Below are 20,793 nucleotides of genomic sequence, written 5' to 3'. Positions count from 1 at the left end.
AGTAGTCCAGCCGTGATAATATAAGAGCTACTGTCACCGTTTTCCTAGCTGCGAGCGGGATAAGATTAAAAATATTTTTTCAATGTTTTGATGTAGCCGAAACAGATCCCTGTCAGTTTTGAAACATGGGGCTTAAAGGAAAAAGAAGAGTCAAACAGTACTCCCAGATTTTTTGCAACCTCAACCGTTGAAGGAGGGGCTACAGTATCATCTGGCCACCAGTCTTTGGGTCGGAACAGATTGTTTTTTCTGATGGGAAGGATTTCTGTTTTGTCAGTGTTACAGCAGAGATGGTTGTTGTTCATCCATTTGATGACTGCCGGTAGTGGGTGTTTCACATCTATCATCAAAGCTCACTCGCTATACCCCCTCCAGACTCTTAAGATCATGTGCAAGGATTTGCTGAAGATTACTAGGTTCTGAAAGTTCAGGTCAGGGAGGCTGGTCGTTTTCCTTCCTTGCTGTCTTCTAATGGAATAACTTGCCACTGCAATTACGTATCAGTGAGGACCACATCCACTTCAGGAAATTTCTCAAGACTCACCTATTTTAAAGGTAGCCCTTTTTATGTGCCGAGATACCCCTACAGGGGTGATTTGTGCTCGTAATAAATCAAAATAACATAACATTGATACATCTCAGTAATGATCGCATTTAGGAGGAAGTTGAAGTTGAAGTTGAAAGGGATTTGTAAAGCGCTCTAATACCAAGCGCAATGTCCCTTTCATATCCCCAGGGGTGGCTCCTCCGCTATGGCGGCGGAGCGTCGCCACACTGCTTTTAAGTAGTGTGAAACAAAAAATGACACTAACTTAGAGTCATTTTATGTTTCCTGTCCTGCTGCTTTGCGGCAGGCGGGTGGGTAGAGCTGCTCTGTTCTCAGGGGAGAAGTGGCTGTTTGGTCGGCCCTCTCAGTCATGCGCACTTCCCTGTTCTCCATGCAGGTTGCATTACAGCCTGCATGGAGAAACCTGCCCACTCCTCAGCCCATAACTGAGCGCTGCGTCACGGTGCTCAGACCAATCACAACGCTGCATGCAGTGTTGTGATTGGCTTAGGGGTGGGAGCCTGGCTGCCTGCTTCCTGTTCCTGTCGGAGGCAGGAGAGCAGGAAAGCAGGAGCAGAGAAGACGTGGGACCCGGCCTCGAGGTACGCTTAAAAATAAAAACCTTTCCAGCCCAAGGCGCGACACCTCCCCCCACGCGACCCCCCCCCTTATCCCCCTCACCCTCTCCACTGGCGAGCCATGCCGACCGTGAATGCATATCCCTTCAAAATGATTTGCAAACATTTTCCATATCATGCCAGGGGTTAGTAAATACTAACATTTTATGGTTGCATACTCTGTGATTATGCAAATTGCAGGGTGAGCAAGCCCAATATATTTCACTTTTATTTTCATGATGGCACTCCTTGGATTTAGGCTAGATATCACGAAACCAGTCAGTGAACTTGTGACACTGAGCTAAGTATAGGCCTCTGGTGTAGATGCTCTGCCAACTCCCTCTGCTATTCGACACATTATCAGAATTATGTAACATAACTGGTGCTCATGTAATGCGCTCCATTGCGTTCGGGTCGAGTTCACGGTGTATAAAACTGCACACAAAAAAAAAATGTCTAATATCTTGGGCTGTTCGTTATTAAACTAGAATTATCAATGTGTTTGCTTAGACTGAGTATGTGCTGAGTTGTGCTCGGCTATAAGATTGCAGATATTTGTGCAGATGTTTGCTGGTTGTTTTGGACCAGTGATACTCAAAGTACGGCCCTCTAGACCTTTACACTCGGCCCCCTGGTGAACAGCAGCATGGGCTGCTGCTTACTTACTAAGCACAAATATTCTTAAAATATGTTAAATAAACAGGTAATAATTTATTTGCAGGTTAACTGAAGGTATGCAGCAACAAAGTAGGTGCCCTGCACCATTTAACTTTAGGAACAACTTTATTTTTAAAGACATCCTACAACAAATGTGTAAAAATAGGATTATTTTTCTTCAAAATTCAAACAATTGTATTTGATTAGCATGCAGAAGCGTTTTACCATACCAGTGCTTTGAGAGGTTTTTTTAAGTGATCATTTTCAAACATGAATTTAGACACATTCATGCTTCCCCCTACTATAACAACAATACCAAGAGTGAACTGAGGCAAGTCAGTTGTGCACCCTGTGGGTGGTCTAGGTTGCTAATATACTTGGGCAACATTATAATCAAACACTGGAGAAGGTTTTGTACAGCACACATTCTAAACTCATTTATTTCGAGGTCCTCTTATATACCATAATGAAGAAAAAGAAGGCAAAGTGAAGAAAAATGCCTAGGATCACAGTTTGGTCAAGGGGAAACATGCCTGGCTTCCCCTACAACCCCCTGAGCCACGCAGACCCCCTACCCCCATCTTGCTGGCATCAGTGCGGCCCTCGGTCACACCAAAGACCATACTTTGCAGCCCCTGGGCAAATGTTTGCGAGTACCCATGTTTTCGACAGTCAGTCACTTGAGTGCTCACTTTCTGATATGAGCCTGTTGCCCTCTCCTTATTCGCTGACGGTATAAAGTTTTTTTAATCAAAAAAGAACTCAACCAAATCCTTGTTCAATACAGAAGTATTTTTTGCTAAATGATCTGGTCTTTTTTCTACTTTTCTGGTCTACCTCACAGCAGTTGGTGATTGAGTCATCGTGGCCATTCAACTGCCATTCTGAAACATGTAGTTCTGTGGCAGGCTGTCAAGTAAACAAAGACAATGTAAATTCTTGTTTATTCTGTTTGTTCTCCATACATGAAACATTTGACTAATTGTTGCCATTTATTTTGCAGGAACAATATGTGCAGTATCATTCTTGATAGCATTGATTTTTGTGCTAAATTCCGGAAACTATTGGCTGGCCTTGTTTGACAATTTTGCTGGATCCATCCCCTTACTTATCATTGCTTTTTGTGAAATGGTCGGAGTTGTCTACATTTACGGAATAGACAGGTACAAGCTTATATCATTATACTGCTATAAATCCAGCCTCCTACACAGTATGTTTTTACATGTGTTAACATATTTTCCATTGCAGGTGCTAAGAATTGCAATTAAGCACACAAAAGGTGGCTCGTGGCCTTACCTCAAAGGCAAATACACATAAAGGGGCACCTCGGTATTGCCCTGAGGCAGCTTCTTTTACAACATTAGTGCCCATACACAACTCCACTAACGCACCTTCGTCCTTTAGAATGCAGCCAAAAGGACTTTAACAGACTGCTCTGACACTGTTTGCCTACTTCCCACAACTGGATCCCACGGAGTACCTGCTCCTACTTTTACACATCCTGATCTTTGCCATGTGTCCATGTCAAGTCCTGCCAAACCTCTGTGAATGACCCAGGTTGTGTGGTTGACATAGGTGCGGAGAACTCCTTTACATTTGTAGCATTCGTTTGTGCAATAATAGTAGCATGTACTATTTAGGCAAACTAAAGCAATTCAGTGTTTCTTTTGTGCAATGTAATTGATGAATGTATAATCAGTATCTGAAAACAAATGAGGCAGTATCGCTTTAATTTCCTTAACATAAGTTTCCAGTTACACAATCCTTATAGACATGAAGCAACTCCTGTGACAAAAGTGCAGACAATGTGACTAGAAATCTGTGCTGGAAACACGTATTCCACCGTCAGCCAAATTGTGTGATCCTGGATAAACAACTTTACATCACTGAACCTCATTTTCTTAATTTCAAAGTTTAGGACAACCTATATCTATCACCTGAACTATCATACCAGTACAAAGCCTAGGACAGAGAACCTTTTTTACGGTTTTATTTATTGCCATTTGAAAAAGTAACATCTTACAGTACAAATAATGCATCATAATAAAGTAGGAGTGATGGGAGAGAGAGAAAGGGGATCCATATGTCATTTACATCAACTGTATTACATAGAGCATCTCAAGCATAAATTAGACGTTGCATAGTAAGCTGACATTTCTAAGTAATTATCTCGAGGGTCCTTCTAATATATAGGATCTATTACACAGAAATCTTGCTCTGTTTGGATTTTCCAGCAGAATATAGAGCTAGACTACTTCATCCCACAGCTAACCTGTGTCAATCTTTTCCCCCTAACCAGGTGTGGGGATGTAGGGTTGTATTTGTTGCGTTCGATTTTATAGGAGGGTGTAGTAGCTCGCGAGCGCAGATATGATAGGAGTGGTTCCCAAATATCTTGCAGACAACTTTGTAGGGGCATTAGTACTCAGTATTCGGCCAATTGTTACTGGCAGTATGACGCGTCCTGTAGCCATAAGGCAACCTTGGGGACGCCCTTCCTCCCCCAGTGTTTAGCGAGTTGACGTTTAGCTAGTAGTAGCAGTATGGCTGTTAGGCGGCGTGAGGGCACAGGTATATATGTTTAACGTAGCCAAGAAGTCTAACTAGTGGGGTGAAGGGGATCACATGTCCTATTATTTGTTGAATTGTGGAGTGTATCTCCCGCCAGTAGTCTAGTATCTTGGGGCATTTTCAGGCCAATTGTAGGAATGATGCTATTGGTGTCCAGCATCTTTCACATCATGTCTCCTCGTTAAGGCCAATTCGTTTCAGCTGTAGGGGAGTGCGGTATAGTCTATGTAAAAATATGAAATGTATGAGGAGCAATCTGTAGTTGGGGGATAATGCCTCCGACTACATGCAACAATAGGACCACTGGTCCGTGGTGATGGGGGGGTCTGTGTCTAATTGCCACTGGGCTAGCGCCTTGGGGGTGCATTTTGGTGTCTTGTCGTGTGTCAACGCATATAACCTAGTGACGAGTTTATGATGGGAGTTGTGCGTGAGTACATCCTCGAGGGCGTGTAGTGTGGGTGGGCGTGCTGGAAAGTAGTATGATTTGACCGACACCTAGCTCGTATTTGAGGGTAGAGGACCGTATCCATCATGGTGGGCGTAGGAGTGTTGGTAGGCATGGGTGCAGCTACTAATTGGTAATTCGGTTATAGATCAGTTTATGTGTAAAGGTGTCTGTGTGGGCCCAAGTGCGCAGTCCCTTCTCCACTAATGCCAGTATCGCAGGAATGCGCATAATAGGGCTAGAGGGGGCATATAGGTAGCCCGGGGATGCTCATCTTCTCAGTCTGTCCCAAGCCCACCTCACTCAGTCCACCGTGTCCACAGGTGTCCGATAGCATCTATAGGGTTGATATAAAGCTGTGGATAGTAGCGTTGGGGAGGTTAAATCTGCCTTGACAGCGGAATGTGGCTGAAATTTGACCGGGTAGAGCCAGAAATATAAGTATTGGGCTTGGATGCACAGCTCATACAGTGTCAGGTCTGGGAATCTTAGGACTCCTTGACGAAAGGGTAATGTGAAGATTTCCCATGCTATCCTGGGTTGCTTGGCTGCGCCAGCTAAGGGAATTAGGTTGGATCTTAGTAGTTTGAGAAAGTGTTGAGGAAGTGGGATCCGAAGGTTAATGAAGAGGTAAAGAAACTTAGGCAGCACGACCATCTTGGCAATGGCCAATCGGCCAGTAAGCGAGTTGGGATTTCGGTTCCAGATCGGGATTCTCTTCTCCAGCCAGGCGATTATCCTGCCATAGTAGGCCTGCTATAACTCTTCCATGTTTCGACTAAACCATACACCTAAATATCTCACTGGTTCCATAGCCCATTGCAATTCAAATTCAGGTGCAAACTGCCTAGTACTGTCAGTTAGGGGGAAGAGGACGAACTTAGTAAAATTTATCGTTATGCCAAAAAGGCCTCAGAAATTGATGACCTCCCTGATGACACAGTCTAAATTTTCTTGCAGCTGCCTACAAGGCAATGCCGTCTGCGTACATGGAGACTAAGACGACTCGTTTGCAGAATCGGATTCCCCGGTGTGCATGGTACTGGAGTAGTTTGGCTGCTAGAGGTTCCATGCCTATGGTGAAGAGGAGTGGGGACATGGTGCATCCCTGCCTCGTGCCTTGTGTAACTGGAAATGGTTTGGATAGCAGGCTGTTAACGCGTATCCAGACTGGGGGCGGTGTATAGAAGTTTAATGAGATTTAAAAAAATGTGTGCTTAGCCCTATATGTTGGAGAAGTTGGAACAGGTATGGCCACTTTAGGGAGTCAAACGTCTTGGTGGCGTCAAGCAGGGTTGCCACTGCTGCCACGCTTCGATCCGTCCCATGCATGACCGCAAAAAAGGCACGGAGATTGTGTGCAGTAGATCAATCTGACACAAAGCCAGACTTATCTGGCCGTATTATGTCAGGGAGGAGCGGTGACAGGCGGTTGGCAATGAGTTTTGCCAAGATTTTGTTATCTACGTTTATCATAGAGAGTGGTCTATAAGAGTCACAGGAAGTGGCCGATTTGCCAGGCTTTAATATAGTGACAATGACCGCCTCTCGTAGTGATTGTAATAATTCCCCAGTTGCCATAGAGGACTAGTACATGGCCAGTAAATCGGGGATTAGTGTAGCTGCAAATTCTTTATAGAAGGATGTGGTGAGGCCGTCCAGGCCCGGGGCCTTATCATTGGGGAGGCTACAAATGACATGTAGGACTTCCTCCTCCGTAAACGGGGAGTCTAGATATTGACAGCGGACATCATCTAGCCATAATAATTGTACTGAGTACAAATAGTTTTTGATTTGGTCCGTGGTAATATGAGATTTGGTTTGATAGAGCTCGGAGTAGTACGTGGTCATGAAGTGCTGTATATCAGTGGATCTAGTGTGGTGTTACTCGTGTTCATCGACTAATTCAGCAATATAATTATTTGCTGTAGGGGATCTAAGCATATAGACTAGTGGCTTGGCGGGTCGCTCACCCTCTCCGTATCTGTGGATTTTAGCCCCCCCTCCTAGGTAGTGTATTTCTCAGTCCGCTTCCTCATTGTACTTGGATAGGGTTTCACGTATGCGCGCTAATATTCTTGTTCTAAAGCTCACAGCTCTGTCTCAAGGCTCGCATGTCTCGTACATATGGTGTGTAGGCCCCCTGCTTGTTTTGCAATGCTTACACCTCTTATGATGACCTTAAAGGCCTCCCATAACACCAATGGGGAATCTACTGACCCTTCGTTTGTTTTGAAGTAATCTACAATGGCAGTGTGTACCTTTATTCCAGGTGGTAATTGCCACGAGAAGGCGCGCCAGGAGTTTGGGGCATTGTGAATTCTAGCAGCACCGGGGCGTGATCTGATAATCTTCGGGGCATTAATGAAGTGTTTGTCGTCCACGCCAGTGCGTCCTTGGTGATAAGCCAGTAATCTATATGTGACCAGGCCCCGGTCGCTGATGTGGTGAATGTGCCTTCTCTGCTGGTGCCAAGCGTCTGTCAGGCCGTGGTTTTCTATTAGTGCATATAACTGTGAGGCAGCTTTGGGATGTGGGCGGCGGGTGGTGCTAGATCTGTTTATGTCTGGGTCTAGTATAACAATGAAGTCGCCCCCCCATATGGCCGTTCCCTGTCCGAGAATGGTAATATGTCGCCAAACATTACTAAAGAATTCAGGACAATTGGTGTTTGGTCCATATATGCACTCAAATATTTCGGGGTGATGGGGAAGTATACCAGCTGTGAGAACAAAGCGACCCTCTGGATCTAATTTCACATGAGTAAGTTTCCATGGAATGTTTTTGCGAATAAGTATCGCCGTGCCACGGGCATAGTTAAGAGTAGTAGGATGCATGAGTTTCTGCGCACCACTGGGCTTTAGGGCAGGTTGTAGTTGTAGAGGTAAGGTGGAGTTCCTGCAGGAAGCATATGTCTATGTGAAGTCTTATGAAATAGGTGTGTACTAGATGGGCTTTTCGTGCGTCATGGAGCTCCCTAATGTTCCATCTAACATTCAACGTCATAGGACTGTGTGTGGGTAATCTATTCATGTGGGTGCCCAAGCAAGTTTGATGTGTGATCCGTGTATCTCTGTCTGGTAGTGATAGATTAGAGTTTTGATATCGTAGGAGCGGATATTTATGCTAAATGCTCTCGCTGATTTAGTACTTGCACAGAATCAGGGAAAACCAGGGTAGGGACCTGCTCTGTGATGTGAGTGCATTTTAATAAAAGAAACAATAACACATAACAAATCCCATACCCACCCCCTCCCACTCCAACCCGCAAACTTGGTCGAGTGTCCCCTGCCCACGACCCACCTGTCCCCTCATCCAAAACCTGTATTGTCCAATGTAGGAAGGTGGAATCTGACTGCATGGTTGCCCCCACTTTTTTGCTGGTGTTTGAATGGTTTTTGACTAGTCTGGCTGGGATCCTGCTATCCAGGACCCCAGCCTATCTGCTTACTCCCTTAAATGACTGGTGTGCATATTAGATGCACTAGTGATTGGATACTGAGGTACCTTATGAGCCCCTAGTATATGGTACCTTAGGTACCAAGGGCATAGGTACTTCACAGGCCTACCAGGGGCTGAAGCATGTATTATGCCACCCCTGGGAAGCAGACTAAATCTGACACCACAGGCCTGCTACTGCAGCCTGGGTGAGGTAGTGTTAGCACTCCTCCCAGAGGTATAGGTTCCTATATCTCACCATACACACATATAAACCTATCAGTCACCCCTATGGCAGGCCCTATCAATCCTGACGGCAGGGTGCTTGGTTTACAACGTGAGGGGGTGCCTCTGCATGAGCAGGACCCCTCTGCAGCTGGCAGGGTCTATTCCTTGTGGCTGTTTGTGGATGCAGTTAAACCATATACTCTTAAGTGCATTATAACCTCCCGGTTAATGCTAACTTTGGAATGACTGCATCAAAACATGTTGTGTTTGGTGTCAGACATCTTGGAATCACACCCCCACACCAGTAACTGGTGTGGGAGTATGATCCCACCCTTCTAGAGGGTATGACATGTACCTACTGTGGTAACAGTAGAAATCAGAAAGAGCCCTGGCATCACAAAATGGATGCCACCAGCACAGACACTGGGCTGCCCTCCTGCTGCTGACTGAAACTCGCAGTGGAGGAGGCCCAACAATAGGCATCCTGTCACAGAGAGGTGTCACTACCTTCCAGACAGGATTTAGTGTATTGGGGCTGGGTGGGTGCACTTCTAGGGCCTGATTCACAGAACTAACTTAAGACAAAATCCTAAACTTACTACTTTTGGTATTCACAGAAGTTAGGATTTTGTCTTAAGTTTGTCTTACGTCTGTCTTAAGTCTGTCTTAAGACAAACTTAAGACAAAATCCTAACTTCTGTGAATACCAAAAGTAGTAATTTTAGGATTTTGTCTTAAGTTAGTTCTGTGAATCGGCCCCCTAGAGTGCTTTGAAGTCCTGCACTGGGGGAGCAGTAGGCTCCTCTGTGCATATGCCAGCTCAAACCGGTTCAGGGGCTACCTGCCCCTGCTCTGGCGCGAAACTGGACAAAGGGAAGTGGGTGTAACCACCCCCTACCTTGACCCTCCCCTAAGTGGTCATAGAGCTAGTCCAACCCCTATCTTCAGTATAAGGTAGCCAACCTTGCCATTGCAAAGTAGATAACCCTGGACGACGCTCTACAAAGAAGAATCCTGGCCCTTCGACGTTCCACTACCTTTGGAAGACAGAAGAATCTCCCTTGGAGTGAAGGAGTGACTCCCCTGCTTGGCAGGCACCAAAAACTTGAATCAACGGTCGCAAACTTTCCCGCTCCCGCCGGAGTCCGAAGTCCCTGCAGCCCCGGAAGTGGATTTCCTGACTTCTCGATGGCCATTGTGAGTCCCCAGCAGAGCTGAGGCGAGTGGACCCCACGAGGAACAGCAATACCCGGGTACCGTGCACTATTGTCGAGTGCAACCCCTTCACGACGTTCTACGAACTTGTGCATTAGACCATTTGTGGCCCAAGCCTCCAGCAGTTTTTGCAGCGAAAATCAGAGGCCTACCCGTCCCAAGTGACCGTGGGCTCCTGTGAAGCATTTCCTCAAGAGGCATCTTCGCGATCCCTTGCCCATTGGCTTGTGGGTCCCCCGAAGACTTTCTTATCGACTCAAAGAGCTCCCCTGGTTGCTCCAGGCCTGCCCTCACTTACCCTCGCTGGGTGAGTCCCTCAGACCTGGCTGGTCTGCACCATCGACTTTCTTCACTCTACACGAGACTTGCTGTTGCCAAGGCTTGTTGGCTCCAATCCGGTTGCCGACACCGCCATCAGCTGCAGACGTTGTGGGACACTCCGAATCCAGCTGCTGGTCATCGTTGATCTCTCCTGGACCTCGTGAGCGAAAAGTCAAAACACCCTTGATCACCTGAAATCACCCGACATCCGTGGGCATCCATCTTCCTGGCCCCGGGTCACTGGCAAGTGACTGTGAACACTGTCCCTTCAACCCTTGGATTCCACTGGACACTTCTTCAATCGCCGCAAGCAGCAAGTCTTCTTTGGTCTCCATAGAAAACAGCGATGCGACCCGACACCAAAAGACACCTATGCACCCGGCTTCCCTGGGTGAGTTAACTCGTGCACTCCGGTGCCCTAGTGTGTGTTGGCCCTAGAATTACTTACCTTGTAAGTGGCTTACTTGTAGACTTCCTCGAAGTACCCTAAAACTTTAAAAATCAAACCGCGACTTGCTCCATTGTAATCAATAGGGAACCCGCGGCCTTGTTCACACACTGCATGCGTCTCCCGTGGGTCTGTTACTTACCTGCTTTCACTGCAGTAGTGAAGCCCCAGCGATTCTACAGGCCCTAGGCCTTGTCATTCTGCAAGTCGACTTTCCTAACCCATTTTTTTAGTATATGGTCTGGTACGCCCCTAGGGCCCCAGCCATATTTGTGCTTAACTTATTGTGAAACGTTGATATTTGAATGTGTTCCTGGCTTCTAATCTCATAAAGAGATTAGTAGAGTGTGTCTAGAAATAAATACATATATATTTGATATATACCTGTGTGGTGTCCTTTCATTTGGTAATTCAAGAGATTATAAAGTAAAACAAGCTGCTTTACATTCCTCTGACACTTAGCGTGAAGGCTGCTCTCCACAGCTACCACTAGGATAGCTTTCTTTAAAAGGTTGTCTTAAACCTATCTACCATAAGAGTCGAATTGGACTGGTGCAAGGTGGCCACTATAACTAGTGACCAGCATATGCCAGGCCAACTTCTCACATTGGTGGGCAGCGTGTGGGATTCCAGCTTGCCATTGTTTTACCAGAAAATCTCTATTTGAATTACTAACTGAAAACCACTTAAGGTACTCAAGGTACATATAAAGTCAAGCTTGGTATCAATAAATTCTACTGAACTTAGAGCTGTTTGTGAAGGGATAGCACACCCTTGCTACAGCTCAAGCTAGGATCAGTAGGCCACAAACTAGTGTAGGTAGTGCAACACTGCATAACACTAGAATGTCCTCAAGGGATGGAGCCGGTGGGTCCACCCAACCCCAGTATAAGGACATGATCTTCTTTGACTTGAAGGCCATGTGTGTTGCAAGACACCTGGGATTAGGACAGAGCCCCTCCACACAACACCTGATAAATCTACTAGTAGCAGATGATCTTAGACTGGCTCTAGAAGCTGATGGATCTGGATCAGGGGGTGGGTCAGCCATAGTCTCTGGGTCTGATGATGAAAATCAAGATGACCTGGAGTCTGTGATTGAAGGGCCAGACCCAGAAAGGTCTGAACAGGACAGAGGAATTGACAGAGTGGGAGAGAGGCCTAGATCCCCTTCAAGGGAATCTAACCACTCATATCACTCTGACAAGGATTCTGTCCATCAGAGGAACTCATACTTACATAGAGAGACCTCCTCTGAAAGAAGGTACAAGATGCTCCAGTATGAGGAAGCTAGGCTTGCCCTCAGAACCAAGCAATTGGCCTTAGATAGAGAAGCCTTAGAGCTCCAGAGAGCTTCTAGAAAAGAGGGGTTAGATACCACTGGTGGCAGCAACAGTGTCCCTAGAGGCAGAGATTACATTCCAGACCATAGGAACCTGTCCAAGGTTGTTCCCCCCTACCAGAGTGGGGATGATATCCACAAATGGATAACTGCTATGGAGAGGACCTGTAAAGTTCAACAGGTCCCCCAGAAACAGTGGGCAGCAATCTTGTGCCTCTCCTTCTCTGATAAAGGTAGAGACAAGCTCCTCACTGTTAGAGAAGAGGATGCTAATGACTATGAAGCCCTGAAAAGTGCATAAATAGATGGGTTTGGCTTAACCACTGAACAGTACAGGTTGAAGTTCAGAGATACGCAGAAGGCACAGACACAGGACTGGGTGAACTTTGTAGATTGTGCTACCAAGGCTCTGAAGGGTTGGATAATTGGCAGTAGAGCAACTGACTTTAAGGGATTGTATAATCCAATAATGAGAGAACAGATCCTTAACAATTGTCAAAAACAGCTCTTCCACCAGTACCTGGTGGACTCTGATCTGCCCTCTCCCCAAGAATTGGGAAACACGGCAGACAAATGGGTCAGGACCAGGGTGAGGCCCAAGAACCAAGGTGGTGACCAGAAGAAAGATTCCACTAAGCCCAAAGAGAAAGGTGGGGATAATAAAACAGAAAAGTCCTCTGAAGGGCCACAAAAATCCAGTTCTGGGGGTGGGTCCCAAAATCCTTCCTCTTCCACTAAGATTAAGGTTTGATTAAGTCAATTGAGACAAATCTTTTCTCCTTTTGCCGGCAAGAGGCGGTAGAAGTACAGCTCTTGTTCCTTCACTGGCTAGGACCGGTACAGGCTTTCTGAAGGATGACCCAAATACTTTCTTGTCCGCTCTTTTCTCTCTGACTAGATCCCCGACTTTTGGGATCCAGACCGGTCTTGCCGTGACTGATTTGACTTCCCTAGTGACGATCTGCTTCAGATGGACGTTACTTTGCTGTATCCTGGATTCATTTAGATCCTGTAAAACAGCCAACCATCGTGGATGTCAAAAGGCTTTTCATCCGCCACTGCGCCTTCACAATCAAGATCAGGTACCCACATTCTTGTCCCAAATAGGATCTCATAAGGAGTGACACCCCCTGGAGAACTTCTTGGCATATTGTTAAGGGCCCTTTGGACTCAATACAAATGTGTTACCCAGCTCTCACCATTGCCTGATAATCTAGCTGCCAAAGATTGCTTTAAGTCTAGTTTTTTTCTCACCACAACTTAATTTCCCTCCTGATGGTATGGAGATCAGTACCGCAATGCTACACCCAATCCTCGCATGGCCTCCTTTAAGCCCGAGAGCTAAATGCAGGGCCCTGGTCAGAATATAATGTGCTAATTGCATATGTCCCTATAAAGACTCGGAAATCTTTGATAGTTCGAGCGCCAGCCGAGCGCTGGGGCCACACCCATAGGAATCTCGAGCAGGAATACACTGCAACCATGATATACTTGTAAGCCCCATCTCTTTTTAACACATTCGCTGCTAGGCCTTTTCCCCCCTGTGCTAAGCCTTTTTTGGCTATTTGGGGTAGTTCGCGCATAGGCCCCTATAACGTTTTGACCACATAAGGTATCCACGCCAAATTTGCGTCCTTTTTTTCCAATGTTATGGGGATTCTAAAGGTACCCAGGTTTGTGGATTCCCTTGGAGGGGACCCGTGAAATTAGCCAAAATACAGGTACATTTTTTTATTTAGAAAAATGGGAAAAAGGGTTACAGATGAAAGCGTCTGTTTTTTTCCCTGCAAATGGTATCAACAAAGGGGTTGTGGTGCTGAAATCACAATTTTCCCAGCTTTCAGGGGCAAGCAGACTTTTGTCAGGAAACCAAAATTTTTTGCACAGTTTTGGCATTTTTCTGGGACATAGCCTATTTTTGCTATTTTTTGTGCTTTCAAACTCCTTCCAGTTAGTGGTAGAAATGGGTATGAAAGCAATAATGGATCCTGGAAAGCTATACATTTTGGAAAAGTAGACATCATTCTGAATTTAGCAAGGGGTCATTTGTGTAGATCCTTCAAGATTTCTTCATAGAAACTAACAGTTAAATATAGGAAACATTGAAAATTAGTTGACAAAACAGCCATTTGTGGCAACGTTTTCACCTGTAACTTCTTCTAAGTGTGACAGCTGTTTGAAAGCAATATGCCATTACATCCGCTAGACCTTTCTGGTTGTGGGGATATATAGGACTTGTAGGTTCACCAAAAACCCGACGAACCCAGAGCCAATAACTGAGCAGCGTCTTGCAATGGTTTTTCATTATGTTACGGGTATATAGCAATTCATTTGGAAAAATATATACATGGAAAAATCGGTATGAAAGACACCTATGTGTTTCTGAAATTGGAACAAAATATAGAGTTTAGAAACAGTAGACATTTGCACATTTCCGAAATTGTGAGTACCCATACTAGCAGGAGACTTATAGGTCATTTTTCCAAATGACTTCCTTTTTACACATTGTCATTCATTTGGAAGGCAGAAATGCATCGAAAGTCAATAGGTAATAACAGTTGCTCTACAATTCTGTGTTACCCTAAGTCTCCCGATAACAATGGTACCTCACTTGTGTGGGTAGGCCTAGTTCCAGCGACAGGAAACGGTCCAAAACGCAACGTGGACACACTTTATTTTTACAGTGAAAACTGCCTAGCTGTAGATATTGAACCCTACCTCTGCCGGCACCTAGGGAAACCTAGCAAACCTATACATTTTTAAAAAGTAGACTCCCAGGGGAATCCAGGATGGGGTGACTTGTGTGGTGGCTCTCACCAGGTTTCTGTTACCCAGAATCCTTTGCAAACCACAGAATTTGTAAAAAAAACAAACAAATTTTCCTCACATTTCTGTGGTGGAAAGTTCTGGAATCTACGTGGATCCACAAAATTCCACCCACCCCGCGTTCCCCAAAGTCTTCAGAGAAAAACAGTACCTCACTCGTGTGGGTAGGCCTAGTGCCCGCGACAGGAAACGGCCCAAAACGCTACGTGGACACCCCACATTTTCACAGTGAAAACTGACCCTTTTTTTGCAAAGTGCCTTGCTGTGGATTTTTAACACTAGCTCTGCCGGCACCTAGGCAAACCTATACATTTTTGAAAACTACATACATACCCACGGGAATCCAGGATGGGGTGACTTGACTGACTCTCACCAGGTTCTGTTACCCAGAATCCCTTGCAAACCTCAAAAATTGTCCCAAAAACACATTATCCACACATTTTTGTGGTGGAAAGTACTGGAATCTGCGTGGATCCACAAAATTCAACGCACCCCACGTTCTCCAAAGTCTTCAGAGAAAAATGGTACCTCACTTGTGTGGGTAGGCCTAGTGCCTGTGACAGGAAACGGCCCAAAACACAACATGGACACACCACATTTTCACAGTGAAAACTGAACCTTTTTTGCAAAGTGCCTACCTGTAGATTTTGAACCCTAGCTCTGCCAGCACCTAGGGAAACCTATACATTTTTCAAAACTAGACATCCAGGGGATTCCAGGGAGGCAGGGCCGGACTGGCCGTAGCAGGCACCGGGCAATCCCCCGGTGTGCCGCACGGGTGGGGGCCGGTTTCGGGCCCCTGGGGCTGTTTTTGTTACAGGGCCGTTTTTGCAGCATAGCTGCAAAATCGGCCCTGTAACCAAATCGGCCAAAAACCATCCCTGACAAAGAGCTCGGCGGCACCCCGAAGCCCCGGGGGGGCGGACGAGCACTTTGCCAGAGCCAGTTTTGGTTCCCAGTCCGAACCTGCAGGGAGGTATAGCTTGCGCGGATCCCCCAATGCTTTCTTACCCAGAATCCCCTGCAAACCTCAAATTTAGCTGAAGAAATCACTTGTTCCACACATTTTTGTGTGGGAAAGTTGTGGCATCAATGGGCTGACACAAATTTCCTACCACCCAGCGTTCCCCCAGGTCTCCCGATAAAAATGGTGTTTCACTTGTGTGGGAGGCCCAAATACCCGCGACAGGTCACGGCCCAAAACGTATCTTCAAAATTGCCTATCACAAAACGACCTGGTTTTGCAAGGGGGGTCACCTGGGTTTTTGGCCCCGTGCTCGGCGGCCAGCTAGGGAAACCTACCAAACCCACACATTTCTGAAAACTAGACACCCGGGGTATTACAACTTTTTCTTACCCAGAATCCCCTGCAAACCTCAAATTTAGCTGAAAAAAACACTTTTTCCACAGTTTTTGGTGTGGGAACGTTGTGGCATCACCGGGCTGACACAAATTTCCTACCACTCAGCATTCCCCCAGGTCTTCCGATCAAAATGGTGCCTCACTCCATGGGGGCAGAAAGACTCTAATTGTGCACAGGGGTGAGGGCATCGGCGTGCCCATATTGGGCAGCCCCCACCCAAATTCCCTGGTTCTATTGGGCTTGCGTCCCCCATCTGCCCCCCAGGGAGGGCAGAAAGACTGAATTATGCCCAAAAATATGGGGGGAGCAAAGGCCCTTGCCCAAGGGGTCACTCCCCCCTCCTTTGGTGCCTAGTGGGTGGATCCCTGCAGGGATCCACTAGGGAGGGGTATCATTGGAAAGGTAATATTCTCCCCTTTCCAACAATACCCCTCCCATCTGTTTCGGTGCTCGTGAGGCTGAGATAGCCCCACGAGCCCTGAAACAATGAATTTTCATTGCAATGATGACAGCGCGCCATGCGCACGATCGGCATTGCAATCAAAATGCAAATTGGCCTCGGGAGGTTGAGGAAGCTCTTCCCCAACCTCCCGAGGCCAATAAAAAAAAGGGAAATCCCTCTGCTGTCTGCAGCAGAGGGATTTCGTGCCCCTGTCCTCATGACAGAACCATTCCGTCATGAGCTCCGAAGGGGTTAAGGGGCTGGAATGGTCCAAATAAACCGACGCTAATGGTTTGTCAGATATTAACAATGGTGTCTGTGCTGGACGTGTTACGGTGGAACCTTTCATCTGCTGACAGATATCGCATTTCAAGACATAGTCTTTAGTCTGCTTGGTTAACCCAAGCCACCAATAGCGTTGTTTCAACAATGAAACTGTCGCCGTAACTCCTGCATGTGCAGAACCTATTCCTTCATGTCCTGCTAGAATGAAACCCAACCTACTCTCCATGTTTGGAATTACTCTATCCCCCACTCCAGGAATCTGAGCAAATGGAATGTTATTTGCATCTAACTTGTAGGAGTACTTGATTGGAAACTTCTTTGGTAGTGCTTTGCTGTTTTTGCGTGAAGCAATGACAGCTACCATAATCTCACCGTCTATTCTCGTTTTAGAACGAGTGATTGCAGCTACGGAAGCTGTACGTATAGCTCTCTTTGCGGCTTCACCAGCCAATGAATTCCCTTCAATGTGAACGCCATCACGCTGATGACTCACTGTGTGTATCACGTGAGCCCTTGGTAGTTCCGATTTAAACTTCACTACCTGTTCCCATAGCATTTTATGCTTATTTGTGCCACCTTTTGTGTCTTTGAACCTGTTTTGAACCCAATACTGCAAATATTCATTACAAGACTGCACACAGTAAAAGGAATCACACACAATTAGTGTGGGAAATTCTCAATCTGTATTAACTAGTGCCAGAAGTAGGGCTTTTAAGTCTGCCAACTGTGCTGTGCAGTCGCCTAGAGATTGCGTTTTCTTGCAACTTGGATGGAACTTTCCATCCCGCATGCGACCTTCAACAATCGCACATGCCGCACTATATTGTTGTTGCTTACTCCCTATGGCCAGTTGAGCAGATCCGGGAGTGTAAAAATATATTCATACTGATCAAGAGGCATTATTTCATTTGGTAGAGGATATTCTAGTTCGGATTGCAGGAATGCTTGTGTCTTTAAATTTGGGTCGTACCTGTATTCTACATCTGTTGCAGTGAGAGAATTAGCCCATTGTATCCATCTCGGATGTAAGGTTTTAGCGTTAGGGACGCTTGCCTTTGTCGCAGCCTCAAAGGCTGGGACCGGAGTAACTACTATTATTTGTTTCCCCTGAGCCTGTGCTCTTTCTCCCACTACAGCAGTCAGAACCGCTGTTAGAATCTTTTCATTAGATGTAAAATGCATCTCAGCATTTGTATACAAATGTGATTTGTATGCTATTGGTACTGTCTCACCGTCATTAGATGTTAGATAGGTGTACCCAGATTGACCTGCGATTATACGGTTCACCAGGTTGCATACGTTTACGCGTGTCTGTAAATGTTTGGAAGCTTTCATATCAGCTTGTAAGGAATATAGTGTATCTGTATGTTCCTGTGTCCAATTTTCACTGAAAAATCAGGTTTTATTAAGTCGTGGAAAGGTTTTACTCTCTCTGCGTAATCTAAAATGTATGTTCTAGCAAAATTAGGAATCCCAGTATTGATTGTAGATTTTTTAATGATCTTGGAGGTTGGAGCAGCACGCATTGTTCTAAAAAACTGCCTGCCAGGCTTTTTCTTTCACTTGAAAGCTCATATCCTAAAAACAGGACACTAGCTGGGCAATTTTTGATTTTTTAAAGTTAAATTTGTAGCCCTAAGATGCAAATCCCAAAATTATGGTGTTTACTCCGTTCAAGAGCTCCTCTAGGTCATCGTCCATCAGCTAAATAACATCTACATAGGACAATGCCTCTTCATCTAATTTCTAAAGTAACTCAGTTACTCTGCCCGAAAACAACCCAGGGCTGTTCTTATACCCTTGAGGGAGTTGACGTAATTGCAGCTGGGTCCCTAGCACTGAGAAGGCTGTTAAATACCTGCTTTCAGGTGCTATATTTTGGCAAAAAAATCAATTTGAGATATCAAGTGTTGTTTTGTATTTTTTCCGCACAATGTTATTTATTAATGCAGCACTGTGTGCATTTTGGACAGCAAATGTCTTACTGCAAGTGTTTAAATGTCTGTAATCTAAAACTAGACGATATGTATTGTCAGGTTTCATGACAGAAAACAAAGGATTGTTCATTTGAGAGGTGCAAGTTTCAATCAGCCCTTGGTATTCAAGTTGGTCTAAGATCTCCCTGACCTGTTTTTAGGTCTCGCCTTGCTATCGCGTAAGCGATCGCAAAGCGAGACTATAGGGGCTTTTAAAAGTGCTCCCAAAAAGCGGATTGCATTGCTAGCACGCGCACAATCACGCGCTTGGTGCCGCCATGCACTCCGCCTTTTGGGAGCAATTCAAAGGGTCCGCTCCCCCGCCCCCAAGCGCGCGCGCCCGCGCCACGCTCCGCCGGGCTTGTTTTAAATATAGCACACAATAGGCCAAAGGCGGGCGCATTGGTGTCTATTACGCACAACGCTGCCATGTGGTTTCAATTATCGTGCCCAGACACGGGCGCGATAATTGAAACCACATGGGCTTGCTGTGGCGCGCGCACCACTCGTTTATCCTTGAAACGGCTACTAAGGAGGAAACGCGCTGGACGCCACTATGCTTTGTATCTTGACATAAATCGCGCGGTATCAGAGGACCCGTTATTAACATTCTGGGGCCAGGCCTCCCCTTTATGGCTTGGGCAAGTCGGGCCAAAAAAGAGAACATTAAAAAACCCAATGTGACACCTTGAATGTTACTCGATAGATGCTAATATTGTGAGCGTGCACAGCAAATTAACCCTCGTTTCCAGCGCTTTGTTCGGCCGACCCTGCACAGCGCAGTGCGGCTCAGCCGGGTTCAGGCCTCCGGAGACGAGCTTTGTGGCGCAGTGTGGGGCAGGGATTCCGATGCCACCGAGAGGTCACCGAGACAGAGCTGAAAAGGCGGGTATTGTCAGTCCTTTGGTCTTGTGGATGGTTCACTGATGCACTTGTATGCTGGCTTTATTGGCGTCGCTCATTTGTCCTGGGCATCTGTCTGGAGGCAGCAAAACACCACAAGGTATAGAAAACCCACTCTGCAATTTGGCACAAAGCACAGCGAAATTGAACCCAGTGTTTGCTCCCAGTTCCGGTATTACGGTAATACCGCACTCCAGAATTTCTGTGTATATCTTGCTAGGTCATTTCCGGTGACGTGGTGTGGTCGGCTGCTTGCTGGGAGGCAGTATGTTTGGCAGCTCCCTGCTCTACTAGTCTGGCAGGGCCACGGACGGGTGGGGCACTCCGCGGGTGAGTGATCAACATCCATTAAAAATTGTAAGGACCCCGCTTTAAGTCCGTCTGCCTTTAATTAGTGAAAGCCATAGACGTAGGTTTCGCTTAAATCCACATGAGCAAGTCAGTTTGTCCGTGGATAGAAGCCAGTGGTCTACACCGCGGATGGTCTTACGCACACCTCGCTGCAGTGGGAAGCCGCGACCTCCCATTCCCGCCCCCTCAGTGGCAGACCCACTCTGTCAGAGGCTGAAGTGATGTGCTGGAGTTCTCCTTCACTACAACATAATCAGCTTACTCTGGGCTAGACTACTCGGGGTGAAGGGGGCAGCTGACTTCATGTTACCAGTTACACCAATACTGAGCTTTCCTTTTACAATCATTATTTTACAATTGTGTTCACCCGCTTCAATTGAAAGAACCAAGACTGCAACTCCCAGAGTGCACTTTTCTCAAACCCCACTACTGGGTAATTACTTCAATTGCGATGAGTAATTATGTCAGTGTCCAGACAGGAATTCACATCATGATACTGGATCCTGCTCTGTAGTTTTTTGTTGCCCTACTGTGAAATACTCTACTATGCCTTTCACGTTGCGGAGTCGCGTGCATACAAGCAAATCAACAAGTTAACTATTTTACTTTTACATTGTACCTTTAGCAGTGATTCATTTTGCAAAGGCACATGCAGCACTTTACAAGTAAGTATATCTTAGCAGACAGGCCCATATTCACCCCATGACCGTGGGCATACTTGTCATGCAATGATAACACTCAATTCAAGGAGGAAAGAGTTTCCGTTAAGAAGCCGTGCATTTAAGTTATTCTATGTTTCAATAGTTAATCTCGGA

General features: G+C 46.1%; 1 protein-coding gene across 1 annotated transcript in view; it reads left to right on the top strand.

Annotated features, from left to right (window-relative positions):
- SLC6A19 (solute carrier family 6 member 19) overlaps nucleotides 1–20,793 on the top strand; it is a 793,248-nt gene that overhangs the window by 602,396 nt on the left and 170,059 nt on the right. Inside the window, exon 10 of the mRNA XM_085606111.1 lies at nucleotides 2,825–2,984. Within this exon, the coding sequence (XP_085462237.1) occupies nucleotides 2,825–2,984 (160 nt within the window). The remainder of the gene's footprint in view (nucleotides 1–2,824; nucleotides 2,985–20,793) is intronic.

Source organism: Triturus cristatus, chromosome 5_1 (genome assembly GCF_964204655.1).
Source record: "Triturus cristatus chromosome 5_1, aTriCri1.1, whole genome shotgun sequence".
Lineage (NCBI taxonomy): Eukaryota > Metazoa > Chordata > Amphibia > Caudata > Salamandridae > Triturus > Triturus cristatus.
The sequence above is the reverse complement of the archived record's forward strand: the minus strand, read 5'-3'. Positions and strand labels throughout refer to the sequence as shown.